This window comes from Caenorhabditis remanei, chromosome II (genome assembly GCF_010183535.1).
Source record: "Caenorhabditis remanei strain PX506 chromosome II, whole genome shotgun sequence".
NCBI lineage: Eukaryota > Metazoa > Nematoda > Chromadorea > Rhabditida > Rhabditidae > Caenorhabditis > Caenorhabditis remanei.
This window is the reverse complement of record NC_071329.1, coordinates 11,289,799-11,311,344: the sequence shown is the minus strand read 5'-3', so window position 1 is coordinate 11,311,344 and position 21,546 is coordinate 11,289,799. Positions and strand designations below refer to the sequence as shown.

Here is a 21,546-nt window from a genome sequence, read left to right as displayed (position 1 = left end):
GTGCATTTTCATGTTTTCGTGAAATCCAACTGACAATAACGACCTAAAACTTTCAGGTAGAAGTGGTGAAAATGATTTGTCGTTTGTCGTACAAAGATGCTCGTGCATTGAAAGCTATCATCACAGGATACACGAAAAACTACGTGGAGGTCCAGAAGAAGCCCATTGTTCCAATCATCGTACCTCCTCCGCCATCAAAACGTATCTGAGTTTTGTATACTGTATATTTAATTGAGAATTACTTTCAGCTATCGACATTGCAAAATTCATTATTCATTCTGAGCACACAGACTTATGGATTCTTGATGATCTTCAGTCCAATTCAATTCCATTGTTGCGTGTATCAGTTTCTAGTGAGTTACAAAATATTATTTTTTTTTACCAAGATATTTGGAATTTTCAGATGTGAGCCTGGAGAAGGCTGGAGAACGAATCAAAGCGTCTTTCCACATCTCTATGGATTATTTCAATCAGAAGATTTTCGGTTGGGAACCAGTAATTGAGGAATGGCGAATTCTGCGTTTTCTGTCGAATTCAAAAGATCTGAAGCAAACGATCGAGTTGGTAGCTGAAACGAAGAGCACGCTAAACATCAATATAACTGAGCAACTCATTCAACAATCAATTCAATGGAACGCAAAACTTCCGGCGATTCTTGCTTCGTTCGAACGAGATGACTTCAGAAATCAATGTACTCGTTCAAGCAGCGATCATTTACCTTATGTGATGAAGAACGTTACTGGATGTGAAGTTCATTTTACAACTGCAGTTGAAGATGTATTATCTGCTAGATCAGAACAAAGAAAGTCGTCAACAAGATGGATAACAGTCGGGAGAGGACAAGAGAAGAACTTCGAATTCCCCGCACGACTTCTGCTTTATTCTCATCTTGAAAGAGAACCACCACGCCAATTGATAGTTCGAGTTTCGGGATGGGATGAAATATCACCTGTAAATGTGGATTCGTGTGGAACATACTTCAGAGTTGTGAAAGCTCTTCGACCAGAATTGAAGAATGCACGTCTTCTGATCGCAGTAACAATGGAAAACGATGGAAAGAAAGTTGTGACACTAAAATCATCAATTGATGTTACCAATCATCTTCCACATCCAATTGCAGTACAAACAGAGGGAGCAAGTAAGTTTCGAAAAACCTAGAACATCATTATCAAACAACCCTCTTGAAAGTTTCAGAAGGTGGCGAGCTGATGAGTGTGGAACCAAATGGAATTGTTTCGGTACCTCTGGAGTACGCGCATTGCCCACTAACTGCATATCCAGTTGGTCCGTTACCTGTGATTGAACATGCTGGATTATCATGGAAGAATGTGAGAATATCAGGAGAAGTCTGCAATCAAACACAACGATTGAAAACTCGATCGGACTCGAATCTTAACAGATACTATTGGGTATGCACAGCGATCCGCAGAGAGTATTATCCGGAGCATGAGTTCGAATCACTACCAGGACACTCAATTCATTTAGTTGCTCCACTCTCCTTGCAAAACCTTCTTCCGATTGACGTCGAAATCAAGATTCAAGACAATGTATTTGCTATTGCTGCAAGCAAGTCAATGCTTATTACATCAGTTGATATCACCAAAGAATTGGTTATAAGCGTTACAACGGATCGATTAACTTCACTAACTCCACTGATTCTCAATAAGGCATCCATTGGTGAAGGAACACTTCTTTTTACAAAAATGGTCGATTCGAAAGGACATTTACTGGATATTTATTGCCATGTGAGACTTGGGGTGGGTCAGTCGCTCTCTGTATCACTCTGGGTACCATATTGGATTGTGAATAAATCTGGTCTACCACTCATCATTCAACAAGAAGCTGTCAAATCAGAAGCAGCGGGACAAATGGAAGAACACGAAAAAGCAAAAGATCGCCATCCACTCATGTTCTCTTTTGCTGATGATAACTGTCCAAAAGCTTGTCGTGTAAGAGTTGGAAACTCATACATTTCGGAGAAAGGCTATCGTTCAGTTCTCAGTGAGAAATTCACATTGACCCCTGGAGTACAAGCATTGAAATTGAGAGTAGAACATAAGACGAAACCAACATTCTATTATAATTTGGGAGTTGAAGTTCGTCCTGGGACTGGAAGATATAAGGATACGCAAGTTGTTCTTCTCACTTCTCGATTCATTCTACAAAATCAGTCTTCAGTTGCACTGTCAGTTTGTCATCATGATCTAGTTGAGGTATGAATAAGGAAATACATATTAGCCATATGAACAAAATCTTTCTTTATTTCAGAAAGAAAAAGATCATGTCCACTTGGCAGCACAATCATCGACAACTTGGAATGAAAACTATGCTGCTCGTCGAATGCTTTGCGTACGTCGTGCAGATGTAAAACACTGGAGTTGCCCATTTCTCATCGATAGAATTGGATCATTCCACGTTACAATGCGTGATTCAGATGAGACTCCGAGATTCATTCGTGTCGAAATCATTCTGACGTCTGCTGTATTCCAAATCACATTCACCAACGCCGACTTCTATCCACCACCGATACGTATTGAGAACATGACGGATGTTCCTGTATTGTACCAACAAGAGAGCAGTTCCCCAGCGCGGCCCCATTTGAGAACAATATGCAAATCAAAAAGTGTTGTTGACTATGCTTGGGACGATTTGTATGGCAAGAAAATGATGGTATTACAAGTGTTTGAGAATCGCAGTAAGTCTTACGAAATTGGAGTTCCTGGACCAGCAGAGCCACTTATTTACGAGAACAACTCGTATATTCAACTCGCACATAGTTTCAACCTGAGAAATGGAACAAAAAACAGCGGATTTACTGATGAGCAGGAACTTGTCCTGGAAACGATGCAGAAAGGAAAAACTATGTTGAACAAACAGTGCAGAACAGAAGATAATCAGTTGTGGAAACTGTGTCCTGATGGGTGTATCGAAAACGTTGGCATGAATCATAGAAAACGACCGGACTCTAGACTCGTGCTTGACGTTCTTGAAAAAGCTGGAGGACGATTAATGATGATGGAAAGAGACAAAAATAGAAACAAGTGGCAGAGGTGGACATGGATGCCAGACGGAAGGCTGTGTTTGATTGACAATCCTCATTTGATGATGACATCGAAACAAACAGAAGTGGCTGTTGTTCCAGCAGATGAGTTGTCTCCGAAAGGAGAAGACGGAGTTGCAGTGACGCAGATATGGAAAGTACAAAGACAACGACCGGGCAGTGGGACATTGGGAGTAGAATTCTTACATTCTGGTCCTACGGTGGTTATCAGAATCACTGACCGAGAGTTCCAAACAAGAGCTATTTCGGAACCATTGATCCAAACTGTCAGCAAGTTAGGTGAGTTGATTCGCTGTTACTATGCATTTGTATTCATACTTTTCAGCTATTCTTGACGTCAGCATCACAATGCGTGGTGGTCTCGGAATCTCTGTAGTGAATGGATTACAAGAAGAACTGATTTATGCACATTTCGGAGGAATCGTTGTCAGTGCACGCAGAGTAGATAAAACATATCAAATGACTGGAAGTGTAGATGTTATTCAAATGGACAATCAGCTTCTCACGTCTGATCGATGGCAAGTTCTGTATTGTCAGCCGGATTCTGGAAATTACGATGAACAAATGGTTGATCTACCAGCCGGTGTTCCAATAACTGGGCGTCCTGCATTGAAACTAGAAATGAACTGCACATCAATGAAACACTACGACTCTTTTGATTGTTTCCGATTGAAAGTATGTGATATGAGTGTCCAACTTGATGAACTGCTTTTATGGAAAATTGTGCAAATGGCTCAGTCATCAGACGCCGCATCATCTGTTCAACAGAGAGCTCTTAACTTGCCCCCGAATACAGAACTTGAGAGACATGATCCATTAAGAACGCGGAGGTGGTATTTCGGAACACTTGAACTCGAAATGGGACATGTTGGTTTAAGTGGTTGGTTTTTTTTACTTACTAGATGAAGGAATGAATCTTAATACTTTCAGTCGTCACTGTGTCAAAGTCTGGCCTCCCTCGAGATCTCCGACTTCTCAAACAACAATTCAACGTGAAGCTGATCTCATTCGAAAATGCTTCCGTGTCGTTGCCTCCCTTCCGTCAATATCATTATTTTGAGACTTCATCGTTTCTGTTAGAAACTCTTCAAAAGTTCTATTTGGCTGAACTACAAAAACAGACATTGAGTATAATCGTAACTCTGGATGCTTTTGGAAATCCTCTCGGTCTGGTAACAGATTTGAAAGATTCATTCCAAGGGCTGTTCATCGAAGGAGATGTTCAGAGATTTGTGGCTGGCCTTGGATACGGTCTCTCGAACAGCGTCTCCAAAGTGGCGTCATCAATGGCTTCTGGTGTCGGGGCTCTCACTTTCGATCAAGATCATGAACTGAAGAGAAGACATAATATGATTCGTTCCCATTCATCTTCATCCACTCCACTCACTCATCTTTATTCTGGAGTCAAAGGACTTGGAGTTGGTGTTCTAGGTGGAGCGACAGCAATGTTTACAAATGTTGCATCAGAAAGTCGGAAAAGTGGTTTGATGAAGGGAATGGTATGGGGAGTAGCAACTGGAGTCGTGGATACTGTAACAAAACCTGTCCAAGGAGTGTTTGATTTTGTTGAAGGAACTGCATCAGCTATGAAAGAATTGGCAATGCCCGCTACTGGTGTTCGACGTGCAACAGCACAATTGTAAGTTTCGGGGACTAGAATTACAATAAATTAAAAGCGTTATTCAGCCGAGTTCGTACTCCACGATTATGCCGTAATCTCTATCATCTATTGCCTGCATACAATTCCAACTTGGCACATGCTCAAATGGAATTGCTTCGCATCAATGGTTATTCTTCACGAGAGCAGCTCTTAGACGTGGAAACTTGTCTTGAGCATATCGATGCTTCAAATGTCGATCGTATCATTCGTCAGTATGTTCTCATTTCCACCAAGCAGTGTTATGTGTGTAGACAGGTATGAAAATGGAAAGAACACAAAATTACCAATCATAAATGGAGGGTTGGTTACAGACTAACGGAGAAAATTCAATTGTGATCCAAAGAATTGCCTACAAATTTTTAAAGAGTGTCATTGCAAAACCTCCGTTGGAAAATACGTTCTCTAGCATTGGTGAGCTCGAAAAATATTGAGTTATATTGTAAGTGTCTCATTTTAGAAGTGAGTTTGGATATGGAAGATGCACGTCTCCGTCAAATTCACGTATGGTGCAGCCGGATCGAAGTCGCTCGTCGTTTGGCTGACAAAATGCAACGAGCAAAACAACTCTATGATCACAATAAACGAACTTTGAATGATGTAACATGGACAAAATCTTTGTATGATTCGGAACGAAGACCCGAACATTAACTTCATATTTATTTATCATCTTTTTTCTTGTTTAATTTTTTGATTTAACACCGGTTTTTCCTACCTTAAATGAGCTAGTCTTTACAAAGTACAGATGGTAATGATTCACTTTTAATTCATTTCAGTGCCTTCAGTATTCGTATTAACTTCACCTATATCCACTTTCTTTTTGTCATTTTTCCTCTCGTTGTGCTTTACTTTCACCTACCCCATTGAAGTTATTTTAGCCTATGATATTCCTGTGATACACTTCTTTAATACTCGGTTCAGTTCATTTGGTGTCTTTTTCTGGGAAACTTTAAGACTAAATTCGCTTTCATTGTTTACCAAATCGTGATGATTAAACATAAATTAATTTCCTGTTTTTATGATATTTCGTAAGTAAAACGCCAAAATTGTTGTTCATCTTTTCATCTATTTATTTTTAATCCTCCATTTCGTGATAGTCAGGACATTCTCAATCAGTTCTTTAGATGTTGTCGGCTGCTCCACCAAAACACCGTTTCGGGTTCCGAGTGTTTGTAGCTTCTTGTATTTTCACAACAGTTACGATTTGTAAGATTGGCATGAAAATTCTTATTTATTTATTTTTCTTTAGTCGCGGTGATGTGGGATGAGCGACGGCAGAAAGAACGAAGACAAGAAGGCGTGAAATACAGATTAAACGCCATTCAACAACACGCCAATATGGAAGAATATGAGTTACAGAAGAAGCGATACGAAGAGTACAAAAATGCAAATTCATGAAACTCAAACATGTTTATTTTTCATTTTTAGAATATTGTTTTGTTTTTTAAAGAGTCGGGTTGACTTGTTTCCAATATAAATAATTGGCCGTAATTATTCCTCTAATATATGTTTGCTTCTGAAAATAGTTTCAATGCTCTAATTTTTATCTCTTTAATCGTTTTATTTCAAACTCTATTTCATGTGTCTCTCCATTTTACAGAATGCAGTCGGTTCTTAAATTGGGTAAAACTACAGTACACTCATGCACCTTGGTTCGTACAGCAAGTACGAGTCTGCAAGGAAAAGGCCCACTGAAAACTAACTGGAAAGAGAATGTCGTTTATCTTTATCAGTTTCCACGTCCTGCCAACAAACTTCCAAACTTATCACCTTTTTGTCTGAAGATTGAGACATTTCTCAGAGCGAATCGCATCAATCATGAGGTATTCAGAAAGCTGTTATATTCATGATATGTCATCACAATTTGTTTCAGGTCATCGGCACATGGCTGACTCTTCGTCAATCTCCACGTGGACTACTTCCATTCATTGAACTGAACGGTCAACAAATATCCGATTCGCAGGTTATTGTTTGGAAACTCCAAAAACACTTCGACCTTGATGATAAACTGGAAGGAGGAGATAGAGGAACTGCGAGAGCTGTTGAGAGAATGATCGATGTATCAACTAATTAGTGAGTAACTTCCCATTGTGCATTTGTCTTCTAATGTGACGACGACTGTCCAGATGGTATTGTCCTTCTTCTTGTATACCTCATTTCTTCCAATGTTCTCAGTGTCCATATAGCAGAGTGGTGTACACATTTGAATTGTACACAAGATGACTTTGGTTCAATCTCTCAGCTAGAAGTATTCTGTCAATGACGAATTGTGCAGGGGTCCTGAAATCGGCCGAGATGTGTGCCGATGCGCCTTTCTGGAATTCAGATATCGGTTTCTGAGTCGAAGATTGGCGCAGAAAGATAGCACCCACCGAGACAGAATTTTATAGAAACTGTTATTATGATTTTACATAATTTCGAATTTAACATAATTCCTGATTTCAATTTTCAGCGCTTTGCTTGTCGATAAAACTGTCAACAATGCTCATTTGCTGCTCTCAAGACAAGTCAGCAACATTCCGCTTCCTGGAATTATCACCAATTATCTTGCAAAGGGATTCAGCCAAACTGTAATCTTTGTAAATATTTCTATTATTCAATATACCTATTTTCAGGCTCGAAAACGTGTAAATGGAGTACTTGGAAAGTTGGATGTTGCCGAACAAAAAGAGTTACTTCGACGAGATATTCGAGCAATTGATGATATTTTGGGTGACAAAAAGTTCTTATTTGGAGATCGTATCACTTCGGTATGTGTTCTGAAAAAAGTCCATCATAAATAATACAAATTTGATCAGGTCGACTGCTCCGTTTTTGGCCAAATCGCTGCCGTATTCTATCTACCGTATCGTCAACAAATCACTGATCTTCTTGAAGACGATTTCCCACGTGTCCGTGCTTACTGTGACCGTATCCGTCAGCACTATTACCCAGAGTGGAGAGATGATTAAATTTAGAAGATAGTACGAGAAACTATATTGTAGGAACTAAGCAAACGCTTTTGTATTTATTGTTCTTATTTGATAATTTTCTTTTTTGCGTGTAATAGAAATTAAGAGAAACATTAAACTTTTTCCTTCTGTCTGTTTGTCGAAATGTACTCTGCGATTGATGAAATACAACACCTGAAAGAGGGTTTTCTAATTTCTACAGATTTAATCAAGACATTGCGACAAAAAAAGAAAACAAACTAATCGAGAAGAAACCAAAAAAACAAACGAAAAAAGAAGAAGATTTGACTCACTTTCACTTTCAAAAAGATGTCGTTTTCAATGATTTCATGTATCATTTCGTTTATCCTGTTATCACTTTATCTGTCATAAGAAATATGCAGATTAACATATCGAATGCCTTCTTTTTTCTTCCTTTTGTTTATTTATTACTGTTTCTGAACGTTCATGCAGCTCCACCAAATGGATCATTTTATTGGAGTGAGCATACGAATCCTCGATCTTTGATTTTCAATCTTCATATTTTCAGCTGATCGAGAGATTTTATGCACTAATTATGATATTAATCGTACTCGGTGTGTATTGAATCATCCTCAATTAGGACCTGAACAAAATCCAGAATGTTTCGACGAAGTCGATGAAAACGGAGCTAAATTGAAGACTTATTGTGCATTGGGATGTGAAGAATCGTTGGAAGCTCAACTGGTTTGGATCGATATTAACAGACAAAACGAAGAACATTTATTTTTAGGTCAAAAAGATCCCTTCTAACAGTCCATCTTGTGTTCAACATTATACATATAACTTGGAAAGGAAAAGACAAGATTGGTGAGGTTATTAAAATTAATTATTTATTCAGCAGAAATTATTTCAGGTTTCTTTGGAGGAATGGAACCTGTTTGGACTCTTCAATTCGATTTCATTTAATTTGTGGAACTCCGACCAATCCAAAAGTATTCTATCGAGAATATGAGCAACTTTTCCTATATGAAGATGCTGAAAATTAAATCCTCTTTTCCTTATCGGCATATTTTTGTTTTCAATAAAATATTTTCTTCCTGATTCTTTCGATTACTTTCTGCTGCAGACATTAGGAAATCTGAACGGAAGAATCAAGTAATTTGTTTTTTTTAATAACTTTTTATTAATTATTCAAGCGTCAACAAAGTTTGACTATACCGAACGGGATAGTCAAGGAAGGGAGAGAAAAAAAGATGGGACAAGAGAAAGAAAGAAGGAAAGAAATGCGTTAGCCACAATGAAAGAAATTGAAAAACCTAATATATAGAGAAATCAGTAGAACCTAGGAAGAAAATAAGAAAAGATTTTCGATAAAACAGCAGTATGACCAGTTGGGCACAAAGGGATGGAAAAATGAGCAAAAAAGAAGGAACAAAGAATGAGAGAGCACAAAATGAATATAATTACACAAAAATGATATTGATAACGCAGAAACGTGTGTTACCACGGTATCTAGCAAATTAGGTGCTAAACAACAAAAAATACAATTAAAAAAAAGAAAACTTCTGTGAGAAGTGATTGAAAGAAAAGAGAAGGAGGGAGATCATCACCGATTTTTTGAGCATTTTAGAGTTTTTCGGGTCAACGTGATTTTTTTTTTACATATTCCAGTTATTAATTGATATACCAGAGTTGTTGAGTGTCAAGAAAAAAAGAAAATTTGAAATGGAAACTTTAGAGGGGAGCATGTCATATTAGTAGAACACAAAAAGGGAAAAAACAACAAAGGGAAAGGGAAGTGCTAGAATTGACCCGTTTAACTAGATTTTTTGGAACACTTTTTCGGTTTTTCAGCATAGAAAAGAATTTTTTTTGAATTTTGGTCAAATTATGGATAACAATATGAAATCAAAAGGAAAGAAAAAGGATATAACAACTGCAGAGGTGATAAGAGATGAGGTAGATTATCCTAAACGGAGATGAACAGGAGAGCGAAGATTAAGCCGTGGGGCGCTTCTCTCCAAACCTAAAATTGTCTTCCGAGTAGTACTGTAGACTATTTGGATATCTGGAAAGAGGATACAATAAGAATGTCAAAATCGTAGTGGACGTCTGTTTTCTTACTTGTGTAACAAAAAGTCTGGTCCGGTGGGGTTTTCAAGATACGGCAGAATCAGAATAGGCCTTCGGAAGTTCTTCACGAGTTGAACTTTTGTTGGGTCCCTCTTTGTCTTCTTGGCAGTGACTTCGATCACTTTTTTCGTTTCCTTCGCTGAACGTTCCGCACGAACTCGCAGCTCTTCCATTGAAGGAATCAAAGAGTCCCAGTTTTTCAGTTTGCTGAGTGCTGGCTTCGGTTTTTCTTCCACTTCTTCTTCTTCTTCGTCTTCTTTCTCAGCTTCTTCTATTTCTTCCATCTTTCGCTTTAATGCTTCTTTCAGCTCTTTCTCTCTCTTGATCTCCTCTCTTTCACGTTCTTTTTCTTGCTTTTTGGCAGAGACGGTGGGTGGCGGCGTAGTAGAACGTGGAATAGAACGAATACTCTTCTCATACTTTCTCTTTTTAGATTCTTCGGAAGATGAAGTTAGAGTTGGTGTAGATGCGACAGCAGTAACTCCATTCTTAGCGAAGCGGAAAACAAGACTTGGAAGACGTTCCTCGGTATCTGAAAGTTGATAATAAGGAATGGGTCAAACCGTAAAAAATAGTTCTGATAGAGTTTTTCCATCCTTTCTATACATCACTGTGTGCTCTCGCCTTCAACTTAGAATGATCAAATAGCTCTCGAACGCATAGCTTTCTTCACCACTTTTCTTTACTCTATCTTTTTTCTCTACTTTCTCCAATCTCGTGACCGTTTTTCTCTCCCTGTAAGTGTGTCTCCCCCTTTTCTTTTTCGTTCCATTTCTTGTTGTTCGCTGCCTTGTTCTGCCACTCATTTCTCTTCCCAATTTTCATACCATCACATTTTCTTTTTTCCTCATCCTTTTTAACCCTTCTTTTCAATTGTTCACAGGGTCAACGCTTCCTTTCATTTTGTGCAAAGTGAGATACTAAACCTACGCACGAATAGTGAGAGAGAGCAGGCCAGAGAGTCAGAAAGATGATGTTCATAGAGAAAAACTGCGGCATGCAGAGAAAGAGTGTAAGAAAGAGAAATAAAAATGTCCAACTCACTCGAAGCGGAAGGCGTGACCATCGATGTCGTCTGCAATAGAGGAGAAGCGACTGCCGCTGGAGTGTTTGGTGCAGTGCCCTTCTGATTTTTTCTCTCGTATTTTCGTTTTTTCCGCTCAACTGTTGCCGATCCAAAATTACCATAACTTGCAGAAGTTTGAAGACTATGAGCCAGCTGAAAACTTCATATTTATTAGTTTCACCCAAAACACTTTTCGAATACCGATAATAAAAATTATAACTATATTTTGTATTTTTAATGGAACACTACCTACCTCTTCATCTTTAAGCTCTCGTTTTACACGTTCTTCATGTTCTCTAATATCAGAACCGATGTCGATGTGTCCTGGCAATGTTTCACTCATTTGAGCAAACAACTCGCTTGTGCTCTGAACCGCTTTACGTGCTGCTGAAACAGACATTGTAGGTGTCTGTGGGGCCAATGTTGCAGGAAATCCGGGAGATACAGAAACCGACAGAGCACCGGCTGCTGTTTTAGTTTTCTTGATAGATGGCGCTAACGCTTCATCCACTGCTTTTCGCTTTCCATTCTCCTTAGGCGTGATAGGTTTTGTTGAGAGAGATGTAGTCGCATGCTTCAGAAGATCTCCACCAACGGACGCAGATTTGTGCATTCCATTAGTAACGGATGCAATCGGTGTCGCCTCACCCGGTGAAACTTGACTTCGTGGAGCGTACGAACCATTTGCCGGTGATACAAGACGTTGCTGAGAACCTGTAGAAATAACTGAATTTTTTGTTTTCTGGCAAAAATTGTACCCTGAAGTCCTGTAGATGTGACACGCCGCCCAGCTGGTGTATTCGGAGTGATTCCTCGTTGCATCAGCTTGGCGACGCTTGGTGACAGTACATTGGGAGTTGTATTACGAGAAGAAGCTCCGCTCTGAGGCCTTTTAACCTGAACGAAACTCAATTTTTTTGAGCACGAAAACACTATAGACGACATGTCACAGTAGTGTTGGAGGTTTTCTGTGTAATGCCTATTTTCCAGAAAATATACGAAAGCGAGGCAGTCTCAAATTTGTGATAGTGTCGAGAGAGGATTGCTCTTAACATTGCTTCGATAGCTTTACCTCATCGCATACAATATCCGACCATGACTTGATCACGTCTCGACTTATCCTCAACAACGACGGCCATTTTTTAAAGTATTGTTTTCGAAGTTGATTTACAACAAATCCGATACGAGTTTCCTGAATAAAACTGATTTTGTATCAAGAAAGTGCTCCCGTTCATTAATGCTCATTTCCGTTTCTTTTATGCATTCTGCGGCGCGAAATATGCCTTCGGGCTGTGTATAAAATCTCATCGATCGAATTGGCGCAGCGCGGGTGTCAACAAAGGTTAGAGAAGAAGAGTACGCGACGAAATAGCTTGTTATATAGAAGCGAGAGAGGCTAGAGACGAGGAGGAGGCGCCTCTGTCGGAGTGCCTAGTCAGTCGGGGTGAGGCGGCCCGAGAGGAGGACGGCTGCCTTCTCGGCTCTACTGGGCGGCTTCACGCCCTACATCTCATTGAAAAAAGGCGTTTGCGTGATTTTGGCCTTACCTCAAGAATTTCCCGACTGGTTACCAACGGTCGTACTTCGTTGAGCAGTGATTCGCACAACGTCTGGTCATCCTGAAGCAATATAAATTGAGAAACTGGACAGAAAAGAACGGAAAGGAATTTTCAGATGTTCAGGACATAACCCGAAAACCTGGTGTTTTATCTGTTTGAACTGAATCTCGTTACAATAAATTCATGAAAAGAAAGAAAATAATTTATGGCTTTATAATTTTTATTTACACAAGGATAGAAAAAAGAGCAACGAAAACATTGAAAGGGAATCATATACAATAAATCTACACCCTGAAAATTCAATTTGAGGAAAACCTGGCCCATTTTAATTAACAGCGAACTCTATGCTTTTTGCAGACTTTCTTCGATTGTGAAATTATCGATTTTTGTCAACTATTTATTGGCGAATGTGAGGGACAGGTCTTACATTTTCGGCAGCTGTTTGAAGCCGTTTCTTGAGTTCATCAACAGTCTGAGCACACGCAGCCATCGAAACCGCCAAGTGATTTGGTGGCTGCAAGGACGAGAGCGCAGCGCAAGCGACCATCCATTCACAGCCCGAGCTGGGCGACTGAACGCGCGCGCGCGACTCTCCCCCTTTTATACCTTCCCAGAGGCAGTGGCCGCGCGTTGATTGGCTGGACACGCCCACTGCGCCACTTTCATTGGTTGTTGACTTACGAGGCTCCGCCTACAAATACGCGACGCACGCTGCTGCGTCGCGGATGCTATTAGACATAGTCTTCCGAATTTCAGTATAATAAATCGAAATATGATTTTTTAATGGGAATTATGAAAACGAACAGAAAGTATGGAATGTTATGAATGAGAGATTATTTTTGATTTTCTAGCTTGATGTTTTTATCTAAACATATATACTTGGTGAGAGAAGTCTTCGTTAATTTTGATTGCTTCCAGAAAATTTCTACAGCCTGCAATAGCAGTTATCTCGAATCAGAATGAGTCGTCAAGGCGATAATAACCGAAAGTTTTAATCGTTGTTTAGTGATACACTTCGCACTAATGCACTTTTTGCTATCTTTTTCTCAATTTTACACAATTTTTGAAACATCACTACTTTTTAGATGAATCCAACGAACCCGGCTTCCGAGTTCAACAGAAAGGGCCGGCTGAGTCTGAACCAAGCCGAAAAGGGAGGTTCGGAAATATTCTGAAGGTATGAATAGACTTCTAAAAATAATTTCGAAAAGTAATTGTTTCAAGGAAAACCCAATAAAAGGGTTCAATAGTGAGACTCTCACTCGCCCGCTGACTGGTCTGTTCCGCAAAACTGGAAAATCCCCGAAGAGAGCGGACTATGATGATGCGCAAGAGCCTACAGTAGCAGCTCCGCCAACGAACTTTCCTAATATGGCAAGAATTTGTAAGAAATTATTTAAGTGTGGTGTGGTTTTCATCATACTCTTTCAGCTGCAACCATTGAGAGTGTGCAGATAAATGACGAGTATGGGAGTTTCCGCGATCGTAATCCAGAAACTGGGAGCAAACTGACTCTCAGCGACGGGGCTGTTTTCGGAAACGCAATCCATCCGCTGACACGCTATTTCAATCTTGAGGATGTGGGTGAGTTATGGGAGATAGGAAGTTTCAACGTGGTATGACTGGAAACATTTTTCAGCCAACAGGCGAGAGCTCTTCGGAACTTTATCGTGTTCGAATTTCAGATATATCAATTCTTGGTCGCTCGTTTCCAACTGAAAAAATGAGAGACGAAGAAGGATCCTGGACAGCTCAGAGTCTCTTCAATAATCTCGAATCTCGAATCAAAAAAGAACGAATCGAATCCAAGGATCACTCAACGGAGCCTCGTACTCGAAGTAACCGTGATAACATATTTGCAAACCAGTATTAATTGTCTCCTGTGATTGTAAAATGTCAATAAAAAAGTATACAATCTTTACTTCTTTTCCGAAAAAAGGTGAACACATCCTCTTATACTATGAACAAGTTCACTCGCATATGAGATTGATTGTGATTAATTCAGATGAGGGTTCGACCGGCGAGCGTTTATAGATACTTGCTTCTTTCAATTTGTTGCTTTGTTGGAGTTTATATGATATATTCAATCATCGGATACGATGACGGAACTCATGTCCCTATCCATCGTCCACAGCGTCATCTATATCTGACAGTTTCGCAAGATAGAATCGGTAGTCGATTCGGAAATTTGGCTCCAAAGCGAATTCTCTATTGGACTACTGTTTTCGGAGCGACGGTACCTGCAACAATGCTCTCCGATTGTCCTGGCCTGACCGTGAGATTGAAATAAGACATGCATTAGTGATATTTATGTTTGAAGGATCGGTGTGTTATTGATACCAACCGCCACCAGCTGAGTTCAGCAGACGCCGTCGTTTTCCATGCAGCTGATCTTTCGAGATTCCCCCTTCCAGTGACCAGGAAAGACAATCAAATATTTGTCTTCAACTCGATGGAAACTCCTGATAACAGTGGGCGGTTCGCGGTTCCAGGTTATCAAACCTCGCACTCAATTTTATCATTTTATATTTTGATTTTCAGATAATTTCTTCAATTGGACGTCAACTCATCTTTTCTCTTCAGACGCAATTCATAAATATGGATCGTTTCTGATACCTACTCAGATTGCAGAAAGCCGAGGATTCAAAGTACAAAGCTACTACGTTCAACCGAAAAGACTCGTGAAATCGAAAAGCGGAATATTCGGATTGATTTCGAATTGTCATACAACATCTAAACGAGAACTTGCTCTTCAGGAGCTGGGAAAGTAAGTAGAATAATAAAAAGTGTTTATTGGATTTATGGGTTGTACTCAATTGGGAGGTTCTTGCGACGAACCATACCGTCTCCCTGGAACCATTCACGGCGGAATTGCTTGGCAGCTCCGTCAGGTGTGTTGGTCCACTCAACAGTGATACGGTCGTTGTTGGTGTCCTGCAATAGGAATATGGAGAGTTAAATGCGACTCAATTCAAATGATTACCTCTTGTCCGAAAGCAAAAGCATCGCAAGACACAGCAAGAAGGACAGCCTCCTTTGGGTCGAGGACTCCACATGGTGGATCAACTCCAAGACGCTTCATGTTGGTCGTCTTGATTCCGTATCCGATACGGCGAGCGGATGAGTTGATCACCTTGATGTGGTAGGTGTGCTTGTCGTCGTACGGGGCATTGAAAACGATCTTGGCGTTGGGTTGGGTTTGGATGTCTCCTGGTGGGACGGATTGAGCCATGGCGTTGTTTTGATTGAGTTCAACTCGATGGGTTTTCTGACGGATTCTCCTTCTTTTATAGGCATCTCTTATCTTTGCCACAGATCTTTGCTCTAGATTTCTAGAAAAATAATCAAAAAAGTTAGACTTCACGTGAAAAAGTTTAAGAAATAGTAGATATCACCCTGTCAATATCAATCCCTCAACATATATTTTTCCAGGCACATCAATGTGACAATCGGTGGAAAATGTGCTTCTGATGAGCGTTTGAAATCAATTTGTCCTCCAGGAGTTGAGTGTCTCGACGTTTTCGAGCAATATCCATTCTACCTTGCAATCGAGAATACTGTAATTCAATACGCACCAAAAAAAACTTTAAAATCTAATTTTTCAGGTTTGCAATGACTATGTCACTGAGAAGATTTGGAATAGAATTAGTGTTCCGAGTATTCCAATTGTCATGAAACGTCGGGTATACAAAAAGTGAGTGATACATGTGACACAACACTCAAAATACTTCATTTCAGTATTCTTCCACCGAAGTCATTCATCGCAATGGACGATTACAAAAATCCCATAGAGATGTCGAATCATCTCCGAGCTCTCGAAGCTAATATGTAAGTTTATTTCTTCGTTTCTGTATTTTAAGATGAGCAACAAATTTATAGGACAGCATATTCGGAATATTTTAACTGGCGTCAAAAAGGAACTTGGACATCGGCACCATGGAATGCGCCAGGTTATCGGAACGGTGTGTGTCGTGTCTGTGAACTGCTTTGGAAAAGTAAAGATAATGAAACTGAACCTTTCAAATCGGTAAGTTAGAGCTCCACCAGATTTCAAAGAATCAATTCAAAATTTCAGTATAAAGATATCTGGAAATGGTTTGATGAGGAATCACAATGCGAAAAAGACGAGTTTGTTCGCAGCTGGTTGAGCGGATAACCTTACAGTCGAGGGAATTTAGTTTCAATAATTTAAGTACGGATATTATATTGCATCGATCTCACTTCTTCATAATTTTCTAATTTTAATTCGGGTTTGTCTTGTTCACCCTGACTGTCTAAAGTGAATAAATGTTTGCTTTATATACATAAATGATACTCCAAAATAAAATTTATCGTACATATAAGTATGTCAGATCGCGTGAAAATATCAGTTGGAAAGTCAATAATGAATGAGAGAGGGGAATAAAAACCAGAGAGAAAGTTGGATTCAGATAGGAATAGCTGCGTCTTCAGCAATTGCTGCTTCTTCAGCAATCAGATCATAAACGTCATAAGACGATTCCATTAAACGATCAGAAATTTTCTTCCATTCTTCAGGATTCCATTCAATTTCTTGTGCATTAGTAATGGGTGGATAGTCTCCCTCTTCCAACTCGACATCAGGCTCATATTTGAACTCATCCAAACTAATCGGGTAATTGAAGTCATCGGCAATTCTAGAAGCAGTATCAATGGGTGGATACTCATCCCATTCTTCCACTCCAAGTTTTGCCATTTCTTCTGCTTCGACAACCTTCGGATCGATGAAATCACTACGAGGCTCCTCGTCGAAAAGAACAACATCTTGATCTGACCAATTGAGCATATCGTCAGCAATAATATCACATAAAGAATCTGATTTCTGGTATCGGTCAACAGTGTCGATTGGCGAGCATGGCGTTTTTTCGATCTGAAACTTCAGCAAATGAACAGTTACAAATATGCTTTAGCACTTTGTTGAGACTATTAAAATTTAATAAATGTAAAATTGCTTTTGAACCGTGAATGAAAAAAAAACAATTAAAGAAACTTTTTTGGAAGACTAAAACTAGATTCGACCTACCTCTTTTTGTTTTAGCGGTTGTTGTTCTTCCATAACAATATCCTCTTGTTCATCTTGGAAAATCTCGAATCCAATGTTGGTTGGAACAGTTTTTTTCATAACTGACGACGTTGCCTTCCGAGCAGATGTCAAACTCTGAAGTGATCTGGCTCCTGGCGTTTTCGATTCGTTAACTATCATTCCAAGACCACCACGAGATGGAGTCTTTTGTATATCGGTAGCCTTGCCGAGTTTCATTTCTGAAAACAAAACATTACGCGACGAGGCCAAACATAAATGACTCACGGAGATGTTGCTGCATTGTGCTAGGCAACGGTAAGTTTCCTGTGTCCTCAAATTGAAGATCGTCCATTTCGGATTGTGTTGTGCTAGTAGGGGTTGCTAAAAAGAAATTAGTATTAAATGAAGAATAAACGTTCAAACGGAGTAACAGAGATATAATAAATATCAATATTAGGGGGGCACGGCAATCAATAAACTCGAATATGCGTCTCTACCAGTACACGTTTGCAACAGACTGCGTGCGATGTTGAGGATAATTTTTTGTCTTGCATTCGCGACGCAGCAGCGCATTTGTAAATGAAGAGTAAACGTTCAAACTGAGTAACAGAGATATAACAAATAATATTATTATTAGAAGGGCACGGCAATCAATAAATTCAAAAATACGTCTCTTCTAGAGTAGGTTTGCAATGGATACTGCGAGCGATGTTGCGGATAATTTTTTGTATCGAGTAGCGAAAAAAATTTCAAAAATATTTACACGGGTAAAAATTTCGCTTTCAGTACCTCAAACCATAATTGGATTCGGATTGATTTTTTATTTGCATGAAACGAAAAGGATGTCACTTCCTCTCCATTTTAATGTCAAAGATGAAAATCCCAGTGAAATTAAAAATATAATGATATGAGCAAACTACATATAGACATCAGAGAAACAAATATTTTGACAGATCATTTTCATTCATAAACATCAATAGAACATACAAAATTGGGAATTCAAATTGGCCTGTGCGAGGGTGGATAAAAAACCAAAAACAATTTCCGAAAAAAGTTCCGAGGTTTTTTGTTGTACCCCGCGAGAAAATATAAAAGATAAGAAGAAAATCAATAGTTATACAATAAACTGGAGAATAATAATCTTGGACATTGATTAATAGATGAGCGATAGCACAAAATAGAGATTAAAATATTCACTTTTTCGTTTTCTTTGTCTTACGGCCCCCACTGGCCAATACAGCTCCTTCAACGTTTTGAAGTCTTGAACTATTCATTCCGGAAGATTCAGAGTCATTTATTGTTGAGGAGGAATCTAGTTCCATTGATGGTCTGCTCGAGGGAACGTCACGTTCTTCACTGGGTCCAGCGGATGGGCTCATATTATCGAAGCGTTTTTCTTCTGCTTGCTCGACTCCAATAGTCGGCATAATGTCTTTGGCAATGTTTTTAGCTTGAATGCAAACATCATGATCATAGCCATTAAACATCACAGCATTCGAAAGCATACGATAACATCGCAGTAAGAAGAGCGGGATATTATTAATCTTTCCGGAATCAATTTCTCTTTTTATCAAACTCAGATCGACACGGTCCAGCACTCCAATAGCGTACTTTGCTTCAGTTGTAGGCACAGGCCTTTTGAATGCCTCCGCCCATTCACAATCATAAATGATACGATGCAATGCGAGTAACTTGACCTTAAGAATATTGAAAATAGAATCCGGAATAAAGTGCAGTCAATTATTTTTACCTTCATGCTCTCCACCTTGTTCCTATCTCTACGCTTGATTGGAGACAAACCAGCAGGAACATCGAAGGCCATCGAAGCTTTTTGGAATGATTTTTCATCGATGAGTTCTACAAGAAGAAAATATATTATTTACTATCAATATATGAAATTCTTACGTTGTCCAGTAGCATCATCTGAGTCAATAATAAACGTAATTTCGCGTCTTCCATCCGCCTTTGACGGACGTTTTCCCATATCGTCGTTATTCTCATGAAGTCTAGCGTTCTCCATGTCAATTTCCTAAAGAAAACATAACACTTGCTTCATATTGCAATATATATTTAGTCTAAACTTACGTTACAAGTTTCCATATTAACAATGATTGGGTTCTTACTGTCAATTTGCATAGAACGGAAGGATTGACACGATTCTACTCTCAATTCGATAACTTCATGTTTTTCTATCTCAATTCTCAGGTTAGTCTGAACTCCAACATCTGAAAACGCATAACCACCGACAGAACTGTTTCTTGCTGGATGTCCTGTAGGCGATGTTGTTCTCATTGGGGTTGTAGATGAAGCACTCGACGCCGAACGCTTTGGATCTTCAGTAGCTTGAGGGGCTCTTTTACGATTCAAAGTAGCAGAAACAGCTCTACGGATAACAATATCAGTTTGCACTCCCTGACGAAACACTTCAATTAATGATGGTTCTTCTCCGTCTTTTGATTGTTTACGGCTGCTTATTGGAAGTACTGACCCTCTTCTAGACTTTTTGGCAGAACTGAAAAATCAAACGCTAAATCGAGAACTAAACTAGATGAAACTTTACCTGCTAGTGGAGGGTTCTTGTGATCTGTCTTGTGCACGCCTCTTGCCTTGAGAAAGTTGCGCTTCTGGAGTTTCATCTCTTGAAGCTTCCGCTTTTTCGGATTTCTTTGTGTTATTCGATGTCGAGGTGGAGCTTGCGTTTGACTGCAGTCTTGGGCGACCACGAGAACGCAAGGAACTTGAAGGTGTAGAAACGATTTGCTCAGATGGAGATTCATCTGATGGGGATTGAGCTTCCGTTTCTTCTTTTATATCTTTCATATCTACATCCATCGGTGAAGGCGGTCTATCACTTTGATGAACTTTCTGCGAAACCTCAGACTCGGTAATTGGTTGCGCTGGAATAACTTCTTTTTTCGAAGGAGTTGGTTGGTCTAAGATTTCTTCGTCTTCATCTTCATCTTGTACGTTATTCTTGTCATCCTCAGTATCATCTTTTTTCTCTTTCTGCTCTTGAACTTCTTCTTGCTCTGGTTCCACTTCTTTTTCTTCTTTTCCTGGTAATTCTTCATCTCGTTCCGCTTTTCTGTCTTCAACGCTTCCTACATCTCTTTCGGCTTCAACTTTATCCGCTAAGCCCTCTTTATCTTCTACTTGCCCAGCATTCAGCCCTCTTCTAGGCGGCGTTGTCGCTGGTTCCAGAATATTATCTGGTAAATCCGCAATAGGAGGAACAATTACGACATCTTCCGGCTCAGGGTCAGCAAGCGGAACAGCGTCACGAAGAGCTTCAGGCATAGTACGCATGGGTTTTTGTGGCGTTGGAGGCGGTGGTGGAGAGAAGAAACTCATATCAAATCTGAAAATACTATATAAGTGATGAAAAACTTATGTGAACTTACGAGGAAGCTGAATGAGTAGGAGTCAGATATCCTCTAGTTCCATCTTCCATATTCTCGTCAGGTTCTTTTGTCGGTGGTAACACAAGTGTTTTAAAATTAGATTCTTCATCGTAATCTAACAAAATATCCTCCATTGCGGTAGTCAGCGACCCAACTATTCTTCTGAAGGAGCCATCATCTTTTTGATCTTCAACTTCAAGTAGGAGCATATCGAGAATTTCTGCTTTTCTCTCCTCAGATACATTCGGATCCATCGCCTCCTGCATTAATCGCAAATTGTTCCTAACTTGTACCATACTGAGCTCAGTTTGCGCACTTTTTTTCTTGTTTACTTCAGATTCAAAGTACTCAGCCCATTTGGTCATTATAAGCTTTCTGCTGTACGAAAACGTTGGTGACACTTCAATACGAACGTTCGGCGTTGGTAGCGCTATAATTCGTTCGAGTTCATCGCGACATGCCTGAAAATCTTAAATTGAGGAAGTTTCAAAACTTTTTGTACCTACATGTTCTGTAAAATATGCAGGGTGATACTTTTCTTCCGCATAGATAGTCCTCAGTTCCATCAGTCTTTCATTCCAAGATGCATGTTTCAAACAAACTTTCATCAAGTTCAGACGATCAGAGTCTTGCCAGTTGCTTCTACCGAAACGGTAAGCCATCTGAAAACGACAATTAATAAACAATTAAAAAGGTGATGAAACCGAGTTTCGAAG

The 21,546-nt window shown here is 39.6% G+C and overlaps 9 protein-coding genes across 9 annotated transcripts; 6 read left to right on the top strand and 3 right to left on the bottom strand.

Moving 5' to 3' along the window:
- Positions 1-4,454: 4,454 nt before the first annotated feature.
- GCK72_006093 (uncharacterized protein) lies at positions 4,455-6,921 on the bottom strand (the record flags this gene model as incomplete). The annotated part of the gene is made up of 2 exons (XM_053725472.1): positions 4,455-4,714; positions 6,801-6,921. The coding sequence occupies 2 exons, from the start codon at positions 6,919-6,921 to the stop codon at positions 4,455-4,457; spliced, it is 381 nt and encodes a 126-aa protein (XP_053589666.1).
- On the top strand, positions 5,843-6,116 carry GCK72_006094 (uncharacterized protein; the record flags this gene model as incomplete). Its single annotated transcript, XM_053725473.1, has 2 exons — positions 5,843-5,924; positions 5,968-6,116. The coding sequence occupies 2 exons, from the start codon at positions 5,843-5,845 to the stop codon at positions 6,114-6,116; spliced, it is 231 nt and encodes a 76-aa protein (XP_053589667.1).
- Positions 6,320-7,669, top strand: GCK72_006092 (uncharacterized protein; the record flags this gene model as incomplete). Its single annotated transcript, XM_003108783.2, has 5 exons — positions 6,320-6,541; positions 6,592-6,791; positions 7,171-7,288; positions 7,334-7,468; positions 7,517-7,669. 5 exons carry the CDS (start codon positions 6,320-6,322, stop codon positions 7,667-7,669), a joined length of 828 nt encoding a protein of 275 aa, XP_003108831.2.
- A 377-nt stretch (positions 7,670-8,046) lies between these two features.
- Positions 8,047-8,676, top strand: GCK72_006091 (uncharacterized protein; the record flags this gene model as incomplete). Its single annotated transcript, XM_003109071.1, has 4 exons — positions 8,047-8,149; positions 8,199-8,374; positions 8,421-8,497; positions 8,544-8,676. The coding sequence occupies 4 exons, from the start codon at positions 8,047-8,049 to the stop codon at positions 8,674-8,676; spliced, it is 489 nt and encodes a 162-aa protein (XP_003109119.1).
- Positions 8,677-13,347: 4,671 nt separating this feature from the next.
- Positions 13,348-14,261, top strand: GCK72_006090 (uncharacterized protein; the record flags this gene model as incomplete). The annotated part of the gene is made up of 5 exons (XM_053725471.1): positions 13,348-13,354; positions 13,474-13,565; positions 13,613-13,772; positions 13,820-13,972; positions 14,074-14,261. 5 exons carry the CDS (start codon positions 13,348-13,350, stop codon positions 14,259-14,261), a joined length of 600 nt encoding a protein of 199 aa, XP_053589665.1.
- A 132-nt stretch (positions 14,262-14,393) lies between these two features.
- On the top strand, positions 14,394-15,159 carry GCK72_006089 (uncharacterized protein; the record flags this gene model as incomplete). The annotated part of the gene is made up of 3 exons (XM_003108852.2): positions 14,394-14,663; positions 14,709-14,880; positions 14,930-15,159. 3 exons carry the CDS (start codon positions 14,394-14,396, stop codon positions 15,157-15,159), a joined length of 672 nt encoding a protein of 223 aa, XP_003108900.1.
- Positions 15,160-15,187: 28 nt separating this feature from the next.
- GCK72_006088 (uncharacterized protein) lies at positions 15,188-15,620 on the bottom strand (the record flags this gene model as incomplete). Its single annotated transcript, XM_003108787.2, has 2 exons — positions 15,188-15,322; positions 15,372-15,620. 2 exons carry the CDS (start codon positions 15,618-15,620, stop codon positions 15,188-15,190), a joined length of 384 nt encoding a protein of 127 aa, XP_003108835.1.
- On the top strand, positions 15,364-16,544 carry GCK72_006087 (uncharacterized protein; the record flags this gene model as incomplete). Its single annotated transcript, XM_003108816.2, has 6 exons — positions 15,364-15,530; positions 15,821-15,947; positions 15,994-16,082; positions 16,127-16,216; positions 16,268-16,415; positions 16,464-16,544. The coding sequence occupies 6 exons, from the start codon at positions 15,364-15,366 to the stop codon at positions 16,542-16,544; spliced, it is 702 nt and encodes a 233-aa protein (XP_003108864.2).
- Positions 16,545-16,814: 270 nt separating this feature from the next.
- Positions 16,815-21,492, bottom strand: GCK72_006086 (uncharacterized protein; the record flags this gene model as incomplete). Its single annotated transcript, XM_003108949.2, has 10 exons — positions 16,815-17,276; positions 17,430-17,668; positions 17,715-17,810; positions 18,649-19,126; positions 19,180-19,286; positions 19,335-19,458; positions 19,515-19,941; positions 19,990-20,787; positions 20,831-21,291; positions 21,337-21,492. 10 exons carry the CDS (start codon positions 21,490-21,492, stop codon positions 16,815-16,817), a joined length of 3,348 nt encoding a protein of 1,115 aa, XP_003108997.2.
- Between the last annotated feature and the right edge of the window lie 54 nt (positions 21,493-21,546).